The 23,478-nt window shown below is 39.3% G+C and overlaps 1 protein-coding gene across 8 annotated transcripts in view; it reads right to left on the reverse strand.

Moving 5' to 3' along the window:
- Positions 1-23,478, reverse strand: part of MCC (MCC regulator of WNT signaling pathway) — a 209,507-nt gene that overhangs the window by 142,661 nt on the left and 43,368 nt on the right. For 2 of the 8 annotated variants that reach the window (XM_071802569.1, XM_065860380.2), the window contains exon 1: positions 13,895-14,538. The exons of 5 other annotated variants lie outside the window; for them this stretch is intronic. In XM_071802569.1, coding sequence (XP_071658670.1) covers positions 13,895-13,951 — 57 coding nt within the window. In that variant the 5' untranslated portion in view covers positions 13,952-14,538. Of the gene's footprint in view, positions 1-13,894; positions 14,539-15,671; positions 15,981-23,478 lie in introns of those variants that run through there. One more of the 8 variants, XM_071802568.1, reaches the window with a different exon arrangement.

Genomic DNA, 23,478 nt, shown 5'->3' on the forward strand with positions numbered 1-23,478 from the left:
ATTGAATTCACTATGAATATGTCTTTGAAATGGAAGTTTAATTTCAAAGTTGATTTAGATGAACAAACTGAGCTGGATTCTGGATTAACAGCAAACTCATTATCACTAGAAACTCTCACATTACTGCACTTCAAAAACAAAATCTAAATTAAAACTTTCCTACTATGGTTTTTGTAGTATTTCTTTTTCAGATCTTTACAAAGGCAGCAATATATGTGATAGAACATACATAAAATGTCAACATCTGGTAACAACTAAAACTGCAAAATTACTCCTTTATTCTCTTAGAAGGAAAAATTCTTCCATGAAAAGCCACTATAGCTTCCTCTAAAAATGAGCAGCAAGGACACAAACAGTAACAGTAAGCAGTATAGGTCATCCTTTATAGTATTTGGCTTATTTTTTTAGAGCAGAACCACGCAAAATCTATTATATCCTAATCATACTGTTCTGCAGAATGAAATGAAACATTTAAATAAACTAACAACTTTCTGATATCTATTTCTTGTAAGGAATTAATCATGGTAGGATGCTACTCTCTCTTGCAACTCCAAGGCAGAGAAGTTTCTGACAAAATTATCTTACTAAATGTTCTCACACAGAAAGTTCCCTAGTGCTTTTTGTTTGTTTCTTTCTTTTTAGTTCCAATATATACTATGCACCTGCCATCTTCAAAGTCACAATAGTTCATGCACTTACAGAAATATTATTTGATCACTCTGATAACACAAGATGGTACAGTTCAGGATCCTGAGAGGAGAGAGAAGGGCAAAGATCAAGATCACAACCCTAGACTTCAGGAGAGCACACTTCACCTTCCTCAAACATCTCATTGGAAAAGTCCCATGGGATAAGGTCCTGGAGAGACAGAGGCCCAAGAAAGCTGGTTAATATTCAAGAATCACCTCCCCCAAGTTCAAGAGAAGTCCATCCCACTGAGCAGGAACTCAGGCAAAAACGCCAGGAGGCCTGCATGGATGAACAAGGAACTCCTGGTAAAACTCAAATGCAAAAAGGAAGCATACGGATGGGGGAAGCACAAGCAGGTAATGCGGGAGGAATACAGAGACACTGTCTAAGCATGCAGGGATGAGGTTAAGAAAGCCAGTGCCCAAATGGCATTGAATCTGGCCAGGGATGTCAAACACCAGAAGGGCTTCTGGAAGTAGAAAGGTGACAAAAGGAAGGCCAATGAACACATGGGCCAACTACTGAATGAGGCAGGGGACCTGGTGACCCAGGACATGGAGAAGGCTGAGGTACCTCCTTCTTTACTAGCAAGACCAGCCTTCAGAATCCTAAGCTCCATGGACTGGGGGGGAATGCTGGAGCAAGGAAGGTGCGCCCTTGGTGGAAGATGATCAGGTCAGGAAAGTCTTAAGCAAATTGGTCACACAAGTGTACACCCTGAGGAGATGCACCCACAAGTGCTGACGGAGTTAGCAGATGCCATTATGATGCCACTTTGGATAATCTTTGATCAATCATGGTGACTGGGAGAAGCATCCAAAGACTGAAGAAAAGCCAGTGTCACTCCTATTTTGAAGAAGGACAAGAAGAACCAGGTGTTGAACTACAGGCTGGTCGGCTGCACCTCAGTCCCTGGCAAGTTGATGGAGCAGCTAATCCTGGAAATAATTTCCAGGCACATTAAGGATAAAAAAAATCATCAGTAGTTGTCAGCATGGCTTCACTCTGAGCAAGGTGTGCTTGACCAACATGATCAGCTTCTCCAGTGGCATGGTAGATGAAAAGACAGCAATGGATATTGTCTGTCTGGGCTTCAGGAATGCCTCTAACAGTATCTCTTATGAGATTAATATAAGGAAGCTCCTGATGTATGTACATCAATGTACATAAATACCCGAAGGGAGGGTGCAAAGAGGCCAGAGCTGGGCTTTTTTCATTGGTGTCCAGTGACAGGACCAGGGGGAATGGGCACAGACTGAAATGTAGGATGTTCCCTCTGAACATCAAGAAACACTTTTTCACTGTGATGGTGACTAAGCATGGCACAGGTTGCAGAGAGAGGTTGTAAAGTCTCCATCCTTGGATATATTCAACAGCCATCTGGAAATGGCCCTGGGCACCTGGCTCTAGGGACATCTATACTTCACTGGCATAAATTATTAGGTTTAAACCTGTTTAAATAAGACATAAAAAGAGATTTAGCATAACACACAATACAAAAATATAGGAAGTTAAAGAAATTCACATAGGAAAGGAGAAAATCTACTTTAATGAACATCAATTAGCATATTTATTTCCATTGCAGAAGGGGTGGGTATTGAAATTCAACCACATTGGTTTCACAAAGATAATTATGGGTGTTCACAGGTATTCAGCCCTGCAGGATGTGAGACAGAATCCGTACATTTTAAAAAGCATGAAAAAACCCCTGTGTTTTGCAGAGATCTCTCACAGAGGAATTAAATTATTACAGATCTCCATGCCATCATGGCTTGACTGTTATGAATCAATACACTTTTTTCTACTTTGCACCACAGGGAAGATATCCATCAGAGGAGGAGGAGAAACACAGAGATTCTGTCCATTCTTAAAATCAGCATCTCATAAGACAGAAGAGCATCATAGACAATATTGCAACAGTTTTTTTTCTTCATGTGTAGCAGTCACCTCAACACTGCTACCATACTGGTACCATTCACAGCAGCTGACATATCACGCTACAGGCAGAGATAAATTTTCCCTCAAAAATTTAATTTATTTAATGATTTCATTGAAAGAAACTGCATGCTTATTTAGCATGGGCCAGACCTTCCACCAGATCAGTTATACCTGACAGAACATGGACTTCTCATATATCAAGCACCATGAGAGAATAATTTGCTCCTACAGGAATCAGATTACTGTATGTAAAGAGAAAGAACCAGATGATGAACAGGTAGACCACCATGAGTTTAAATAAAAGGAAAAAAAAGTATGTCTGCAAATCAGCTTAAATAAAAAGAATTGCCAAAGTCAGTAAATCAGACAACAGTAGCATCAATAACTTGCAAAAATTATGTTGTACTATGTTACACAAACGAAAGTGAATAAGAAATGAAAGGACAGAAAAATGAACTTCTCATGCAGATTTAGTAATGGCAATGGACAGACTCCAGCACACCATTCTTAAGTGGTTACTTGGTCTTTTCTGCAGATGACAATAACCACTTTGGTTTCTACATGTGGCTGCAAACCCTATCTCAAGCACTCTGGCCCAGGCAGTCCAAGAAAGGATGATATCGCTGATGTGCCACGTCAAGAATGATAGGAACAACCTCAACTACAGTTAACAACAAGCTAGATTCTACTACTTAACACCTGGAAATGGTTTCAAAGTAAGCAATCTGTGTAATTTAGATAGGATGCAAAGTGCAAAAGATTACCAAACTAGATGCATTCAGCCCTATGAAGGATAGTTCTTAATAGAAAATGAGAACAGTCTGGGCTGGGGTTATCTTGGCCTCTTGTAGATGAAGGTCAGATACCCTAATGTCTTTGCAAGCTGTAGTGGTTTAACCCAAGCTAGCAATAAAACCACGATAGCCACTCACTCACCCCTCTCCCCATCCCTCCAAATAGGGGAGAGAATTGAAAGGGAAGGGAGAAACCTGGATTGAGATAAACACAGTTTATTAAAATAACAGAATTCTAATACATTACTAGCAAATATATATATAAAATAAAATATAAAATAAAAGATACTCAAGGCAATTCCTCACAAACTCCATCCACACCAAGCAGCCAGTTCCAGAAAGCAGCACTGATCCTGAACAGCTGATCCCGAAGAAAGAAAAAAAAAAAAAAAGGAAAAAAGGCAGAAAGCCCCAAAGGCCTCTGCAAAATGGCAAAAAGCCAAACGAAACATCCCAAACAGAACTCCCCCAACTCTGACAAAAACAGCAAAGAAGAACACAAGAGAGAGAGGAAGACTGGAAGATCTCTCCTTCAATATGAAGCATGATGCTAATGGGATGGAATACTCTTATTCATCCATCTGGATGTCAGTCAAGCTCTGCCCCATCCATGCCCCCCTTCCTCAATGTCTCACACCTGTGGGCAGAGCACTCAGAGTGTCCTTGGCTCTCAGACCAGAGCATTTAACACCCTAGGAAAGGGCTAATGTTTTTATCTCTTGTTCTTAAACTAAGTCCAAATAATGACTGCGCTAGTTACAAAAAAGAAAGGTTTCTAACTGTATGAAGAAAATTAACTCACTTTCAGTCAAACCAGCACACACGCAAACGATACATTTCACCTTACAGTCTGCAAAGGATAGACTTAGCAAGATACGCACTTGCACAGTTTTGTGGGAATACTAGCTTCCTCCAAACCTCTGCAAACATGGCTCAGAAGGGCACTGAGTTGTCAGTGAAATAATTTTGGACTTATTACATAGCACAGTAATGATCTTGTATTTCTCTGTCATCACAACCATGTATCATAGTTCTGTGTTGACAATTTTAATTCCATCACTGCAATTAAATAAGTTAGTCTTTTGGAAACGTTTTAAAATGTTGCTCTGACAGATCAGAAACCAGAGATGCTGTTACGATTCTAGCAAGCACTGAAAGATCCTCACGCTTTAAAATGTATAAATGGCCTGCTTTGAAAACAGGATCTCATTCCAGTTATCAGCAGATGGCTGTTTTCCATAAGCCTGATGCAAATTTCTACTTTGTGATATATTACATTCTAGTGATACCCTGGTAATCTGCAATATAATCCAGCAACCACCTGCTGAAGCATTTTCAAAATTCTCCAAAGGTTAGTGATGGCAATTTACAAAATTCAGCATGCAGACAACAATACGACAACCAACCAGTTTGTTTAAAAAAAGAAGCATCACCATGGCTCAAACCCCAACATCTGAAACTTAGAAGTGCTGGACTTGCAATGTTAATACAAACATAATTCAAAGCCTTTGCACTAATGTATTAAAATGGATACTACACCTGCACAATGTTTTTCCTCTGCACTGATAGGAGGCCTGCATATATTTCCTACACCCATGTATACTTAGGTCCAGTCTTTCACTTCTGGGCTTCTTCTCCATTCTCCTCTGTTCCACTATTTGTTCCATGTCCCACAGCCAGGTCTCACCGACACCCTGCTCAGCCACCCTTTGTCCCCAAAGTCACAGGTCTCCATTCTCATCTCCCAGCACAGACACCTTGTAGCACATTCTTGCCCCAGGAGCACTCCCAGTGACTCCTGCTACCCCATTCTGTTGTGCCACCTCCTCACTTCAAGTCCTGGTTTCTCCTTCCAGCCTCCTTCATACCTGCCATACAGAGTCTACTCTCCCTTGTGCCTTTTCCTGATTTCCAAGTACAGCTCTTGACCTTCACAACTTTTCATCAGAAAGCATGATCTTCAGAAGCTCTCAACGCTGGACTGGCTGGGTAAGAGTGGAAATTGTCTGGAGCCAGAAAACAGCAGACATCTTCACACTCTGTCACAGGGACGGTAGCCTAACCCAAAACCCCAGGGACCAACTGTAGTAGACTTCTACTGACCTCTGAGATAAAGCAAACTCAGTAAGTCCTCACTGCAGAAGCTTTAGCTGCAGTGGCCTAAACAAATCTTGTACTGAGCGCTTGCAAACATTTTTGCCTCCTTCCCTGAATACCTTCACAAGATCAGTTAAAAGGAAAATCACGTAAGTCCTAATACTTTGGAAAATTCCAGTTTCTATTACAAACCTGCGTGGCAGCAGAAAGAATTGCCAGATGTTCTTGTCTTTTTAACATGAGGAAGCTTTGTCTGTTTCACTAGCTTCAATTGTGGAAACAAACATAACACTACATCTGGTAATTTTGCCAAGAAATTCAGCTTATGAAAGACTGCAATTTCAATGGTCAAAGTCTTGAAAAAGCAGAATGCAACAAGAGTACATTAAGAAGCAACTCTAGTAGATGTCAGTATCAATTCCACCTGAAAATATTAACTCTGTCATTGCATTACAATATAAATTTTTAAGAAAGTTTTATAATAAAAGGGAAGGCCAACCAAAATTTTTGAATTTCCTTAATGACAATAAATATTTAAACACATAAAACCAAGCCTACCATTTTAACAAGGGTGAACTATTTCCACTTTATTTTGTTCAATGTCCTATAGTTTAATAACAAACATTGTTAGCCACTAATAATTAACTGTTCTTTACAATACCTTCTCATGTAGTTGAAAATAGTTGAACAATGCAAGCACAAACAAGCAATGACACACTTAAGAGTAAAAAGCTCTCAAAATAGTAAGCAGTGGAAGTAATTCTTTAATCATCGCACATTGATCACATTTTTATCTGTATTTAGAAATATCTAAATTTAAAACAGGAACATCTAGATATTGCAGAAAGAAACATCTGAACAAAGTCATGTTTAAAAATAAACACAAACTTAAACACCACAAGTATTCTGCTTCAATTTCAGGTTCACCTCTTAAAGCTAAGTATTTACATACATACTGTTTTAAAATAGGTTGTATAATATAGGCTTGCACTGAGAGAAGTAGCTTTTTGATGTGCAGATCAAGGCAGCAGTTCACCAGCATGGAGCAGCACTCCAAACAAAAATACAGACCATGAAATGGAGAAGTGCACTGTGGATAACTTCATGTCACTGTGGAAACTGTTACCTGTTACCATGATTGCTTCCAGCTCACATAATATATCTGTAATGACAGACTCGTAATTCTACCACAACTCTTTTTTGACATTTGACTTTTCATTATAAATACATTGAGATCTTTAAATGGTTGAAATAATTATTAATTATGGAGATTTAAATAAAGACCAGCAGTTCCATCACAGCTTCACCATACTAACAGTAAGAAACAATCCTTGTTTACGGGAGTTTACCATCAAGCCAGGTAAGAAAAAAAAAGATGCACAGAGAAGCAGAGGAATTTACTCAAAGTCAACTGAAACAGACACAACCCACGTCCCACATAACCCTGGTGTCATTGCTGTTCTGCCACCAAGACCCCTCTTCAACCAAGATGCTGGTTTAATGTCTTAGCTGAAAAAAAATATAAAGTCATCACAAATAGTAATACTGAAAAACTGAGGGAAAATAAAAACAATTCATCTTTTTTCTCTATAATTTTAGATACCAACTACATCCTTTCAGAAACTTTCAACTGAAAAAAAAAAATAAGAGGAAAATACTCTCTAGTCAACTTTAAGATCTAGGACAAAAATGTATACATAGGTGGTATGTATCTAAGCATACGGAAAAAACTACTTCTTTCTGTATTTCTTTAAATTTGGCAGGGCTGAAAAGATTCCTATCAATATTTTAATTTCAATGACAATTTTTTTTGTGTAACTACAACAACTGAGTTGGAATATGTAAGCCTATTTCCAGAGTTTTAACAAATATTTCTATTCATTAGAGATGGCAGAAATCTGTATCTTCAGAAAAACCTAAATAATTCATGCAGAGGGTTCACTCAGTGTCCCTGACATGGGACTGACTAATGCAGACTGTCACCAGTGTCAAAACACCATCTTCACCAGCACCACGATCCCACACCAAACCTCCGTCCTTCCATCACGGAGAATCTTTGAATTCAGAGATCATCACATTTCCCTACATATTAAGTAAGTTTGTATCTTATTACTAAATATAACATAAAAGCTCAAATAGGCTTTTCCGTGCCATTAAGGAAGCTGGAAGTCCCAGAGCAAGTAAAACCTGCAACCGCAAATACTATACAATGTCATAAAAACAATAAAACTTAAGTATGAAGAAAAAAACAGAAGTGACAAGAACCCACTTCCTTTTTGAACATACATCAAACTGCTCAGAGCTCCAGAACAAAAACACCTCAGTACACCCTGCCATAGCTGTCCAATCCCATTACTAAGCCTCTCTCTCTGTCCTCTGTTCATACACACATACAGTATGGATGCTTCTGCCTTTGCAAACATTAGCACACACTAGTGCAAACGCTATCCAGGGGCAAGTCCATTCAAGTTTCCCATTTAAATATTTTTTTAAAATTAGGACAGACACATCAGTGTAACTGAGACACACAATAACTCTTTAAATTCTGTAATTATATTTCGTATTTACCGCCTCAACACAACAGTATGGGAAAATGCCAGGTGTGCAAGGTTGACTAGTACTTCAGAAAGCTGATGTGACCCAGGAAAAAGGAAAGGGTTCACCCAAAGAAGATTTGCAAACTCTACCTCAGCACTTCTGAAACAATGAAGCTGAGAACATTCTTATAAGGCTACAGGTACAGCTGTTATTGCTACCACCAGATGAAAGCTTTCTCCAGATCTCCAAGAATCCGTTTAAGAAAGTTTCTCTTTAAGATACTTTGATCTAAGCATACTGGGTTGCTGTGCTTGCTTTTCTAAGACTTCAGCACTTCAAAAACACTCTTCAGCCTTTTTGTTTGTCTACTGTTACCAAATAAATGAGTTACACAGCTCTTTCAACGTTAAAATAATTTTAAAACATGCCATGTTTAGTATTTGATAACCACATTCCACTCTGTTTTATTGCAAGGCTGAAATATTTTAAAATACTAACAATAAGGATTTATCAGGCTTCCCAAAACATCTCCTGATCAGGGAAAACATATGCCTTCTCCAGTGGCAAGACACAGTGCACTCTTCTACACTAGAAGCTGCATATACCTTTGACACTGATGGCCAAGGTCATGTCCAGTCACAGAGATTGGAACTGCAGTAGGAAATGGTGTGCATCTGCTCAGAAATACTGGAAGTATGCTGGCATGCTTGTTATGTGGCTAGAGACCATCCAGGGAGCAGATGTTATATTAGGGTGACATTTACTTTCTGATTATCTTAACGAGAAGACTCCCAAACCCAGAAAGATAAAACAAGTGTCTGAGATTTAATCCGAGCCTTGAATGCATACAAAACCTGCTCCCCATTCCATTTGTGCTATTTCCTCACACGTATGTACAGTGTGAGCACAAGCTGACGCTTGGTCCAAAAGAACAGAGACACATGTGGGAAAGCACCTCAGGGTGGGGATTGCCGCCTTGCAAGGCAGGCTTGGGCCTAATACCCCGCTCTTCTGCTGGTTACCCACCTCACCCCGCAGCTCCCCTCAGACTTACTCACTGGCCTCACGTACACAACTTCAAGTCACACAGCCCCTTTATTTCTGTAATTCTTCTTCTACATATTTTTTTCCTCAAGGAATAATTTCTAAGTAGAGCAGCAGTGGAACACAAATCTTGTGCAACATTGTCCTACTGTAAAATTACAAAAACCATCACAATTTAAGCCTTTCAAATGTGGCCCTCTCTTTACTTATTCACATCTGCTTATTTTGCACATTTACTTATTCACATCAGACAAGATTTTGGTGAAACCCTTAGTATCTGCTTCCTACACAAACACATACTTCAAATCCTATCTTCCCTTCCCCTCCCCAAAATTCTAAATACCTCGCTGTTAAAATTAAAAAATGTTACTAGTTTTTCCAAGACAAATAACCCATCTGTTCATTCCAGTCAATGTAAAGGGTTAAAGAATATGTAGCTGTATCTAATGCTGCAAGCCACAACATTCACATTCAAAACACTTGACTCCCAAGCAAAAAGAGAGAAGGTATAAAGTATGCAGCAAAGCAGTGTGGTATCTTCTAATTTTGGTGTGCAGGAAATAATACTTCCTTTTTAGAAGTTATACACCACCAGCTTATACAGCAAGTACTAAAAGAACACAATAAACAATCAAATTATGCAAATCATCTGCACCTAAAGTGCTGAATGTATTGCAATACTATAATACCAGCCCTTATGCCACAACAAAGTATCTTAGGCACATTCTTACAATCAGCAAATTCATAATGCTCACTTCAATGACAATTATATCCGAGGACATAATTTGGCTCTTAATCCAAGGATTTAATTTAAACATAAAACAGAGAAAAATATCATTAAGCTCAGTATTTATATTTCTTTTATGTTCTTACATTACTAATTTAAACTGTCACAGAATTAGGCATGGGCATAACTGCTGACTGCACTTAGCCCATTAGGTGTACTAGGTCGGACAACAGATCTCCCTGCCCCAGCACACCAATCTCAGCTGTGGGTGGCCAAGGCCACACATAAGTATGAGCTCATATGTAGCGATACCTCCCCAGAACGCTGAGGCTTAAAGCCATCTGAGGCTCAGGGACTTGCTGAGTCAAAAGCAGTGTCTTTGAATTTGGAAGAAGAAGCGGCAAACATAGATTAGACAACCCAGTTCCTTCTAGATGAACATGAACACCTTTTTCTGCAGAAAAACTGAATTAATGTGTACAAAGCATATAAATTCTGTGATAAATTTTCATATTTAACTATGTAAAAACAATGTGTAATTGCAGTTTCTGTGCACCAAACTATTTACCTATACATGTTTTCAGTAGCATTCATAATGATGGCTTTAAAAATATGCCTTGTGATTACATTAAAGGTTTACAGTATTGTATGACTAAAAATTGAAGGCATCCAAGAAGCACTTACCTAATTCAGGTGTCATGTATTGCATACAAATCACATCCTTCCTTGATGAAGCCTTAAAATGCAAACTCTGCAAACCATGTTGAGCCACAATATTGACAGGCGAAGGCTCGTTTTCGTAAGTTGAACTGTGCTTGGCTGGACACTATTCCTTATTTACAAAGGCACCAGAGGCTGTCCTACATTCTCATAGAGTACAGCAACAGCCATCTGTGAATTCTAGATTTTTTTAGATTTGCATCTCTTGATGTATCATATATTAAAAAACCCCCTAAATTAACACCACCACCAAGCAAACCTTGCTATGTAAGAACAATGCTTCTCCTACCGCTCTGCAGTTACACCACACAATCTACCACACAAACAGCACATTGGCTGATCTATCTTTCTTTGGACAGAAGAAAAAGAAAGTTGAAAGGAGAAAAAAAAAAAAAAAAAGAAAGAATAAATGGGGTAACATGTATCAATAAACAACAGCTTGAACTCTGGAGCTAGGGAACCATAGCACGTGGGTTTTGTGAAGTCTGACTGACCTATAACAGAAATCAGACTTTTTTTCTGCTTTCTGCATGACCTTTGGATGGGGGCAGGAGGAGTAAATAAAAGACTATCAAGATCTCTGTTTACTTGGACGAGAGTTTAGGAATAGCAAACTTCAACCCCACACAAGTTTCTGCAATCAGACTGTGTCTTGAAAAAAATGTATGCCTTAATTTTTGCCCATTTCCCAAAGACAGATGTAAAGAAGAAAGTTTCAATACAAATTGAATGAGTTGCAATAAATTCACTTTCTATTTTGTCTAATGCATCCTTTCAAGAATGCATTGACTATATCTTCAGGGCTTTGTAGTGTTCCTGTTTATTTTAATAACAGTAGTTTCATGCCTAGAGCTCCATGTACTGAGATAAAAGAGTTCAAAGCACCTACATCGAAACCCACTGTCCATCAAGTGAATCATATTCTTTCTTGGTCTGTTGTCGTATCTGCCATTCAGACATATACACTGGTAGCAGCGCAGTGTAAAGTGAAAATCTGAGCTGACTGTAGATATACAGGTGTAGGTGAAAACACACTACGACAGCAGTCATTTAATCAAACTCCTACTGTAGACACTTCCAAATTCTTCCATTGTTTAGGTGAACACAATGCTACTGTATTCCATTGATCAAAAATAAACATGGCATACAGAAGATACATCCAGAAAGGAAGAGAAGAGGGAAAAGCATGACGAAGAGGTGCGAAACATTTATAAACCATACGTACAGCCTTTACTCTTCTGTCTTCAAACAAAACAGTACCAGTCACCAATAGGAAAAGGCCTAATTTGAGTATACAATTTAGAGGGATTTGGTTCAGTAAGAGAAGTTAGAAGAAAGCGACTAACTGCATCTCAGAGTACTTACGCATCTTTTCCCCTATGGGAGATGGAATATGATGCTTCTCTAAGGCCTCCATGTTTAATTCAAAACACACTGTTTTATCCAAGACCAGTGCTGAAGCTGACCCTGCCTTTTGAGAGACACAGGCTAAAGCACACAGTCACGCAAGCTGCTCAACTTGTGAAGATGAAGACTAGCAGCAAAGAAATTATGATTAGCAGCTCAGGAAAGTTACAAGGGTAAGATCATCCCTGGTATGTCTGAAGTCAGAAAGAGACCTATTTCTAACTTACCTGTAGCACCAGAGTACAAATATAAATTAAGTATTAAAGTAAGCTTGTTGGAAAAACACGGACCAAAAAAACCCTAAAACAAACAAACAAAAATGCTACACAGTGCACAGTCACAGACTGCTTTCAATACTTCCCTTGTTAAAACATCAGAAAAAAAATGTATTTTTTACAACAAAAGTACAACTTACAGCTTTGTGGATGTGTGAACTTGAATATGTAATATTTCAAGGTACCAGTGCTACCAGTAAATACCGCCTGCTCCACATAATGAACCAAGTATCAAGTCTTAGTGACGCTCCATGCTTTACATGATCCTGAACAGTCTTGAAAATTACACGTTGTGGGGACAGAGAACAGTGATCATCAGGCCATCAATACAACTGTAGCCACAAACACTGTGGCAGACTCCTAGCAAAAGTAACCTTGGCTTTTATGTTCATTTTATGAACTCCATTTATGCTGCATTGCAGCTACACAATTTCTAACTGTTCCTTTGAAAAAGTAACACAGATTAGATGAAACTGACCTCTTTTGTACTTAAAGGGGAAGAACATACAAAACGCGTGTCACAAGAACTGCCCAGTCACAAGTTCCTCTTTCATGGCAGGGTACTGCACTTTCTTAGGTCTCACACATATACTCTGCTTCACCCCACACTGTTGTTCTCTTCACTAGTCTACTGATTTATTTCCCACTATAAACGTCAGCTTCTCCTTTCTCTGTCCAATTAACTCCATAAATTAACTCTCTCATTCTGCCAAGTATACCCTACCTAATATTCCTAAGAAAAAAAAAAACAACATAAAACTAAACTAAAAACCAAACAAACATATAAAGTAAACAAAGGATATGTTACAGTAAAAAGTGTAGCAAAGAAATGGGTAAAAGGGAAAGAGAAGCATTTCAGTTAAACCGGGACAATACAAACCGCAGATTCCATTTTTTACAACATGACCTTAATCAAATGCTTGGAATTTCTTAGCATAACTAAATTAGCAGTTCTCAGTAAAGCTCATAAGAATAACGTATCTGAGACATTTCAGTAACTGCCAAAATATGCCACTTGTAACACATTTATTCAGCATTTGCATAAAATCTGATACGGCTTTTCTTTAAAATTTATTTTAAAACCCCACACAATTGTGTTACACAAAAACCAAACATACCCACAACTGTAAGAAGTAACAGCTTTTATGGCTTCAAATGGAAAAGCAGAAAGTTCCCCATAGCTTGTTTTCTTTTAGGCAAGGAAGCAAACCAAGCTAATTCATCTAACCTAAAGAAACATCACCTTGGCTAAACACAAACAAACACACACAACTTCTGCCAGTGTTGCAGTGTTGCTGTCCTACCAAGAAATACTTGTCATCTTCCACTCACCCCAATTCCCTCCTAAATTAGTCACCATCTGCTTAATCTCAGCTGAGATCTCCATATTTCACCTACTGCAAAGATGAATGTTGGGAAGCCAGGGAATCTCTGCTGCAGGGTAACAGAAAAAAAAAAAATGTCTCCACATAATTACAATTATTTGCTTTTCACCACTTATTCAGAGTAAAGCAGCAAGTCATTCAGGTCATTTCCTGGCTGGCACAGCAAGTTATAGCAAGATACGCATTCTATTAATTTTTAATTGCATTGCTTGCAGACCGAAAACCCAAAAGGGGAGCGTTTCGTTTTAAAGCATAAAGGAGGGCACTGAAACTGCTTACCTCACTCAGCTCTGCAGGGGAGTCGTTTCCATATTTCATAGCAACTCCAGAATTCATGATTAGACTTCTCAAGGCTTGATGATTTCTGCAGATTTTAATGCTTAGAAGCTTTTTTCAACTGATTCAATACTTTCTTCTCAAAAATTTTTCCGTCTTACACATTTTGCTCTAGACAGCCATTTTTATCCCACATCAATAGTTTGAATTAATGATGCAAGATCTTCTCAAAGAGCCAAACCGGTGTTGACTTCACAGACAATCCATTGCTGCAAGAGACTTGTTAATACCATGAAGTGCTTGAAGAACGCAGGGAAGGAACTGCTTGCCAGGATCCCAGGGCTGTCTTAGTCCATCTGCAAGGCGTTCTTCTTCTCTGCTGTCTGTTTAATGCTGCTCTCTTCCACAACTCTGTTTAAGGACATCTCCCAGTGCTGCGTAATGTACTTAGAAAAATTTAATGAGCTTCACGTAAGTTCACAGAGAAATTAAAAGGAGAATGCTGCTACAGTCCTCAGTGTTCGAGCACGGAGAAAAGAGAAGAAAGCTCCCCTCCCCGAGACAAACCAATGCTGCACTTCACGCTAAAGTTTCCCCTGCCAGTGAGCCTGGAGTTTAAGTGGTTTATGATCAAACACAGCTGTCTTGCTGCTGGCTACAGGGTGCATGGAAGGGGCGGTACTAAAAGGATAGTGCAAGTGGGAGGGAGCGAGCTACAGAGAGTTCATTTTGGAATTACAGGCATTTTTCCAGCTTTCTCTATTCTAATCACTACACACAAAACTATAAAGCTCAGTAACAGGAAATGCCACCTGGATAACAATAAACTGGATTCCTATTTCCCTATTCCCATGTGCAATTAAGGAAAGTTGGGGGACTTCAAGGAGTGTGGGCTGTAAAGATTGCAAAAGGTCACAATAAGCCCAAAAGCACCATTAGAAAGCTGTAGATTCTATGTAACACGCTGACATTTTACAGAGACTTTAGGGAGATGCTACTGGAAGAAACGGAGAAAAAAGCATTTGCTTTCAACAATCAACTAATATTCTAGAAAAATCCTTAACAAGCTGGATTTGTGCACATGCTGCCCTCACTGCAAGAACTGACAAACATCCCCCTTCCCTCCATCCCCTAAAATATAGTGAAAGCCCCACATACTTTATGATGCTGAACTATTATGTTCTTTTGGAGTTACAAGTAGGAAATACCAGACTCTGCAGCTGAAATTTACCTGATTATATTAATACAATGTATTACTGAAGTGTCAAATGAGTTCAGAAAACCACCAGGAGAAACAGGAATAAATGCTGCACAAGCTGCGGCACAATTCCTGCACCCTCACAAAAACGTTTGCACAGAAAACAATGTTCTTCAAGAGCAACATTTCAAAAACAATCTTGGGATTTTTTTTTTCTTGTCTCTTAATCGGAGATTAATATCAATACACAGACATAAGGATAACTCATCCAAATGCCAATACATAAAGTGCATTAGGAACAAGAATTGAGATGAACATACATATATATATCGCTCTATGTCACTAAAAAGCGCTAGCACTTTCTGGGTCCTCGTCCTTCCTCCATGCCCAGCATCAGAAACTGCAATTCTTCTCTGGCTCAGGGGGGAAGGGGAATGCCACAGTCTCTTTACAAAACTTTTTACTTTTGTCCTCCAGCTCTATTTTCTAGCATTTCCATTCTATTTTCTGTATTTTTCCCATCCTCCAGTTTGCTTTTTAGTAACCTGTGTTTTTGGAGTTCCCTTCTCTTTTCATGCCCACCTTGCATTGCCTCCATTCTTCATTATCTTCCTCCTTCGGAGCATCCTCCCTGTCCCACCTTTACACACAGTTCTGTCGCCACGTTTAATGCTTCTCTGCGCATTCCTCCCTACTCGTCCGCTTTGTTGCACACACACGTTTTCCATTTAGGGCCCCGCAGGCCGGTGGCGGGGCTGCACTGCTCTCTGCTGGCGGCCGGCTCCCGTCTCAGACACGGCCCGCAGCCCTGGGCAGATCCCCCTGCTGCCCCCTCCCCTGGGGAGGATGGGGTAGCACATCCACCGCCGTGTGGTGCACTGATTTCCAGGGCATTAAAACGTTTATACGCAGGAACAAGGGTGCTGTGTAATTATTTACCTCGTTTCTCACACCTGAGGAAAAAAAACAACCAACCAACCATTTTTGTTTCAAAAATTCCTGCAGCTGACACAGCACATATAGGAGTTTTTTATCTTTTCCAAGTCATGCCTTCACAAGGGTGAGGGTGAGAAAGGTTTTGTATTTTGCATCACTATCCCTATCAACTTTTATATTCCCTCTCATAATTTGCTTGGAATATGTCCTGATGTGATCTTTGTCCAATTCTGTCACATGCATCACAGGTTCTCCCACACAGCGATGAGCCTCAGAATTACTTAAGAATAAAGTTCTAAGGTTTTCCTTTTCCAAAGCAAAGGGCATATTAATTATGGCCTCAATATACCGCTTTTCCTATACTATATCCCTATACTGCCAAGTACTTCCCAGTTGACTATCAACAGGCATTCAGAAATTAAATGTTTTGATTTGCTTTCCTCACGCACCATTGGTGCCCATTCCTGGCAGACAAGCCACCAGACAGACCAGAGTATATGGCACTCAGATGCATCTCAAGCATAATGGTGCAGGACACGTGAGGATCTGAACTAGATCCATTCCACACTGCACTCATACACTGCACAGGATTTTTTTCTGTCTCTTTCCTACTCCATACAGCAATGTGGTAGAAAGAGACAGAGATACTGATCGGAAAACAAGAGCAGAATTCACAGTTTTACATGTGTTTACATGTGTTTTACAAGAGCACAGGAGATGCATGCCACTACTTTCTAGAAAAATCATTATTTAAAATTTAAAAACTAATTGTAACTCCTGAAAATGAAGGAAACAGTCAAACCCTGATGACGGAGCTGACTCCCATTGCAATCTCTGCATACTTGCACTGATTGGTACAGAGTTACATACCTCTTAATTGGAAAACATCAGCTGTTACTGTTAACCAACCCACAAACACTGGTACTGCCTGTTTCAATGTGGCCTGAGGTCCTTATAAACTTTGCAGGCACTTATTTATTGTGGAGGGACAGCCATGACTAAATGTAATAATTCTTCTAAAAGAGCTACTATTAGATCACATTTTAAAAATAGTAGGATTGAGAACATATTCTAAATGCCTGAATATTTAGAACTCGTTCCTGTGTGAAATGTCATATTATCTAGTATTTCTCCGAGTCCATTTACTAACTGAATGAAAACATCAGATCACAAAACTAAATTCCCAGATAGACTTGACAGAGTGTCTCCAGGCAATTTCACTGTTTCCAAACACATGCAAGTGATCTAACACAGTAGCAGGGTACTAAGAACTTTTTTGAAGCCAAAGTGCATTTTCCCATTGGCTTGTGCCAAAGGCAAGCTTCAAAGAAAGCAAAGGAAATCTCAAGTATGCCAATTTTGCATTGCCAGGAAAAGAACAGAGCACCCTGTGATCCAGCTAGAGAGAGGTGCCTGCTGGATTCAGTCCCTCTCTGTTTCTGTTCAGCTGCTGACTGTCCAGTCTCTCCCTGACTCAGTTCCTTGTCTAGGACAGCAACGCTCCCTTGCCCTCAGCCTCCTGCCTGTCTGATTTTTAGCCTCTACAGGAGGGAAGGGGGTGAGGATGGGAACAGAAAGAGCAATCTCTTAACCTGCAGAGGTACATTTCTCAGCCCAAGAGAACAGAGTCTCGGTGGACGCCTCAGTGTGTACTGTGACACAAACATGAAGGGGAAACAAGAAGCTGGGTGCATCTGACTGTCACTGAGGCTTTTATAAACAATACCCACCAAACACGCTATGTCACAACAGAGACACTGGCCTGGGCTTCCACTCAGCCTCAGTGGATTCTGATCGATTACTGCTTCTGTACCTCTAAGGCACTCATGATGCATACTGCTGGTAGGTAACCACATCTGCACTGACAGATTCTTCCCATGATAATTTCTGAATTATCTAGTAACAACCATTGGTGTGGCCAGTTTGCTGACTGTTGATCTTATAATCTTTTGGCCACTCTATTCAATTTGTTTATTCTTATTAAACTGTAGAAAAAGAATCACTGACATGCACTCGAGATTTACTGAGGAATCTACTTTTTGGTTGTATCTGAATACTCATTTAATAAGATTTACTCTTGTCACCTGGTGTAAAAGGATTCTTTGGGGATGAAATACAACTCTCTGGCACTTCTCACCTTTACTTTTGAAACTGTCACAGAATATGGAAAAAAAATCAGCACTGTAGTTATTTTACAAGGTTTTTTCCTCATTATATGTCTCAGTAATTACAACACTGTTTCCTAACAGTTATTGCAGCAGGTGTGACAACTGCCGCACTTGAACGTTTCTTCCTTGTTTTGACAGCTGCAGAGTGAAAACTACAGCATAAAAGCAATTATCTACTAAATACATATGTATCGCATATTCTTCAGCATAGTGTATACCACTTTCTGGGAGGCAGTTTCCCTCTACATACAACATGCATAATTAGCTGATCACAATTCCAGGATGTACAAAATAAGGCCTTCTTAGTTGGTTCTGTTTAATTAGCTCTGTAATTGAAATGCCACTAATTGAACTCCAGTGAGCATTTAGTTTATGCTTATTTGTTTCAATATCATTTCTACAGTTAGAGCAGCACCCTGCATAAACCCACACACAAATAGATTACACCTTCAAATACTGCATATCTGGTACACATAATTTGAGTGCAGCATGTTTTTTTCTCACTCTGGCACGAAATACACAGCTGTAGTGCCAAGGTCTAAATTTCCACGGACAAAATAGTAGCACTCAGAAGGCTAAACTTGGAAGCAGAAGCTCAATACAGCATTTGGATAATGTTTCCAGAAAACACTTTATTCAATAATACTAATGCACTATGATATAAAAGGGAGAGGCCAAAAGGGACGGTAGTTTCTTCTTGATGCAAACTGTTCTCATTAATGCTGGTGAAAGTTATGCACCTAGGCTGAGAGAAAAAAAAAGCCCAACTTATTTGAAACAATTGAAAGTAACCTTATGGTGAAGAATAAACCACTCTCTCTGAAAAAAATGCAAGCAAATTTCTCTTCTTTCCTTCAATCATACCATCTCAATTAGTCTAAAACAGATAACGTGTCTAGAATAATGTCATTTCCAAATAGCACTTCAATCAGCTACTCTCACTTGTTCACCCTTCCTTAAATACTTAATCCACTTAAAAAGTCATGTCCTTGACCCGACCAGCCTCCTTGGGAGTTCACATTTGATCCCTTTTTCCATCCTTCAGTATTTCACGCCATAAAGCCACTCACCAACCTGTCAAATATCCACTCTCATCTTCTGTCATTTCATCCAAAGCCATCACATTCATTTTGACTCCCCCTGACCCCACAGAGCCTTAGCATCAGGTCAGGACAGGAGAAGGACCAGGGTGTCAATGTGTGCCTGTTATTCATGTTAGAAATTGTCTGAGGACAATAGGGAGAGAAAACAGCAATTTCATGCTCCTTTCATGTTGCAGCCATCTAATTATCATCACTGTTGATTTGCTCCTTGCTTAAAAACGCAAACAAGGACATTCTGTAAACTACAATTCATGTCATCATACTTCTGCTGAGCTTCCCTTCATTGTTCAGCATTCCCTCAGTTAATCATCTATTCCTCCAGTTATTAACCACAAGGTAAACTCACTCATTTCACTTCCAGTCTCTAAAATTTTGGTAGCTATTTTGATTTAACTTTTCGATATACAGTCTGTTGGTTTTGAATACTTATTGCACTAAATATATGACCACTCTTAGTAAAATACCTGTGGATTAATCCTGCCTTTGAGATATCTACTCTTCTCCTTCATCAGAACTTGTATCCCCTCAAATTTACCAGTTGCAAATTGAATCTCTTTCAAACATTCTCTCTCACATAAGAAAGTTTTGCCAGGACTCCCCTGCTAAGTCTCTCCTGTTTTGCCCATTCCCTGATAGTGAGATTTCCTCATTTACATTCTCTTCTTACTCCTAAAGTCTCTTGGTTTTTTGTCTTACCCTTCATACACTCCCATTTCTAGTTCCAGTCCCCGCTCTACAGTCATGACCTTGTCTCTGCAAACATTCAGCAACCCAGCTCATCAGCTGCCCCCTTCTCTTTCATTCTTGAGTTTTTCTAAGACATCTATGTGTGGCCAATCTGTAATTATTTTCCCTAATTTTAAGACTTCTCTGCACCCTGACTTCTGTTACCATGTGCATGTTGAACACGCAACTCCCTGACCTGGATCAGTGACCACATAAGTGCCCACAGTGACACAAAGAAGGGGGAGGGAGCCTGGCCCCGGGTTTGCATCAGAGCTGAGCTTGGACACTTCACTCCCAGACAAGCTCCCCGTTTCACCAGCTGTGGTGAAGACCTCTTCTGAATGTTTAAGAGATGAACTGATGGATGCTTTCTGACTACATGTACATATATACACATACGTATTTGTACATATTTAGTGTGTGATGTTTGTATATATACTACACACACTTAAACAAGTATACACATATTATATATGTGTGTGTACACAGACTTATCTATATACATGTACATATGTCGTGGTTGAGATGGACAAACGACATACATATGTAAGTATTTGAAAGTATAGATTCACTGAAATGTTCCATTTGAAACATTTTCAAATGGATGAATACTGGCAAAGGCAGTCAAGGGGCTGACAGATCCCTACTTGAAGCTCTACAAGACTTTGTGGCTGACATGAACATCTAAATAACAAGAGCATCAAGTTCACTGAGCACTTACAGAGTTTGGGGGAGCTATTATTTTGTCAGAAATTATTAAAAAATTGACTTCACCAACAATGTGAACTCAAAGGATACATATAAAACCTAGTTTTCAATCAGATCTATGTTACTATCAACAAATCTAAGATTATTGTCATTGAATTCCTACAGACCTTGTGTTAAGTTCATTTTATTTGCTATCTTCCTTGGCTGCAGAGTTGAGTGGCTGCTCATAAAGATCAACATGTTAGTTTACAGAACAATTCTCAACTCCCTAACAATTTAGCATCCTGTAACTATAAGTGTATCCTGGCATAAGACACTTCATCATTATGAAGAAACACCTGGCACCCCTGTGGGTGTTACAGAAATAAGGGTTTTACCCTCCTTTTCTATAATACCTACCAGACAATCAATATTCATGTAAAAATCAGATTCAGCAATAATATGCACTTACAGTCTCTTTAAAAATTCATAGGGTAGAAAGACTCAATGTCTTTTTCTCCAGTCACTTCTCTAAAATTATAGCTTCAAGTAGGTTAAGTAATACAAAATTCAGCATAGGAAATTAGAGAGGGCTATTTAGCTTAAAGGCATAAACCTCACTTGGGTACATCATTGGGGTTCTTACTTCATTATGAACTCTCCACAGAACAGACAGTGCCCTTCCCAAAGCTCAAAGTTTACTTCGATTGCTTCCTACCATGATGAAAAACAGAGTTTAACAACACAGTGCAACATAGCTATTACCATAATCTGTCTCCCAGCTGAGTAGTGATAATGTGGTTTTCTAGCCCAAAATGAAGCAATCAGACTGAAACAGTTCTTCACAAAAAGTAAAAACAGTAAGGGCAAGAGAGCAGATGTGCAGAAGTACTCGCCTCCCATTTTCTCTGCACTGGCACCTAAATAGTTCCTCAAAACAGCTGTGCTGACAATCATATGTTCATTAAAAAGAAACAAAAACAAAAACAAAACACACCAACAAAAAACAAAACAAGCCAACAAAAAACAAAACAAGCCAACAAAAAACAAAACAAGCCAACAAAAAACAAAAACACAAACCCAGAACAGAAAGAGAAAAGCAGCAAGTTTGAACAGCAGCAGCAGCAGCATCCTGTACTGCCTCAGGTCAGTGTCCCAGACCTGACACTGTCAGGGGAATAATTCCAGGGAGCACAAGCATCTTGCTGAACTTAACCATGGCACTGACAGGTTTCTATGGACAGGAACCCTACCTTGTCTCGCTTGGTTGGCAGGATAAAGGTTGATCACTCCATTATAACTGAACTAGCCATGAAGTGCAAAAGCTCTTAGAGTCGATTTTCAACTGTGCACTGTGGTTAAGATTTTCACTTTATTATCAAAGTTCCTGTATATAATGTAACAAAAACATATGGGTTTATTATATGCATCAAAGGGGAGGGGGAATAAGTCTTCCCATCTCTTTAATTAATGAGGATTCACAGAAGTTCAACAGTGCCAACTTCAACTATGTCAGGTCAACAGTTCCAACTCACAGGTCAGGCAGAAAAGCTGGTAAAGCAGAAGATCCTGTGTCAAGGCTACATTGTAATCTTTCTGGCACACCAGAACCCAGGAGATCCATGTTGCTTCAACAGACTGATCTGGGCCTCAGGCTCAGCTTAGCACGACCAAGCAAGGTAAATATATTAATACTATATTCTGTGTAGCTTTGTGCAGTGGCACTGGGACAGTGTACCAGGTGAACTGCTCTTCATCTCAGACAACCGAGAAAAAGAAAGGAGTAAAAAGATCCGCACACCTGCACTGGAGGCGGAGCTCTCTGAAGTACAGCAACCAAAATGGGATGCACAGTTTCTAGTCAGCATGGGGTGGAGGAAAGGATACAAAGTCCTTGCAACTGATTTAAATTATAAGTTTTGAAACTTATACGCACTTGTTAAAAGCCCCATTTTCTATAGCATCCAATTGCCACATGCCAGTTCCCATCATTCAATTACAACCTTAGAGCTGGGACAAAGCCCACCATTCTGTGCACTTCACCTTCATTATATATTGTGAGAGATGTTCAACTGTCACATAAAAGATCCAAATAAAAGCCTAAGTCAAAAGGATCTATTAAAAGGCTGCCTGAACAAATGTGCCCTATGCTGACACCCATCACATTGTGCTGTGACTGTCTGCAGACGGAAATAGTACCAGGAGAAAAAAAATAAGAAGAACCTCAGCACAAAGACGTCAAAAACGGGCTATAATGCTATAATGAAATCATCTGTCATGGAGAAAGGGAGAAAGAAATTATGTTAATATGTTACTGAAGGGAATTTTCAGGAAACTTCATAGTTTGCCTTTTGCTCACTTCTATGTCTGTTATGATCCAGTAAGGTTAAAAGACAGAAAAACTATATTTCCAATAAAGCAAACTAGTCTTGGCAGACCTAATCTGTAATGTCCCTTTTAACTTAAAAAAGAAAAATGAATAGCTGAGTACTATTAGAGGGCTATATAAGCCAGAATGGTATAAACACAATGTATAATCCTATTACACCTGATGCCTGCTTCAGACAAAAAAACTCCATTACAATGCTGGTTTGAATTCAAAGACAAAAAGCAAACAGCTTCATGTATCTCAACACATAAAAAACATCTGTCAGACAAAACTGTCTGTGTGGCTGCTCTCTGACAAGCCAAGCCTCCTGAATCTATATTCCAATAATCAGTTGTTGCGTTAATGGAATTGTTGCATTCTATTTTTAGCCTGGCAGAATG

The sequence above is a fragment of the Patagioenas fasciata genome, chromosome Z (assembly GCF_037038585.1).
Source record: "Patagioenas fasciata isolate bPatFas1 chromosome Z, bPatFas1.hap1, whole genome shotgun sequence".
Taxonomy (NCBI): domain Eukaryota; kingdom Metazoa; phylum Chordata; class Aves; order Columbiformes; family Columbidae; genus Patagioenas; species Patagioenas fasciata.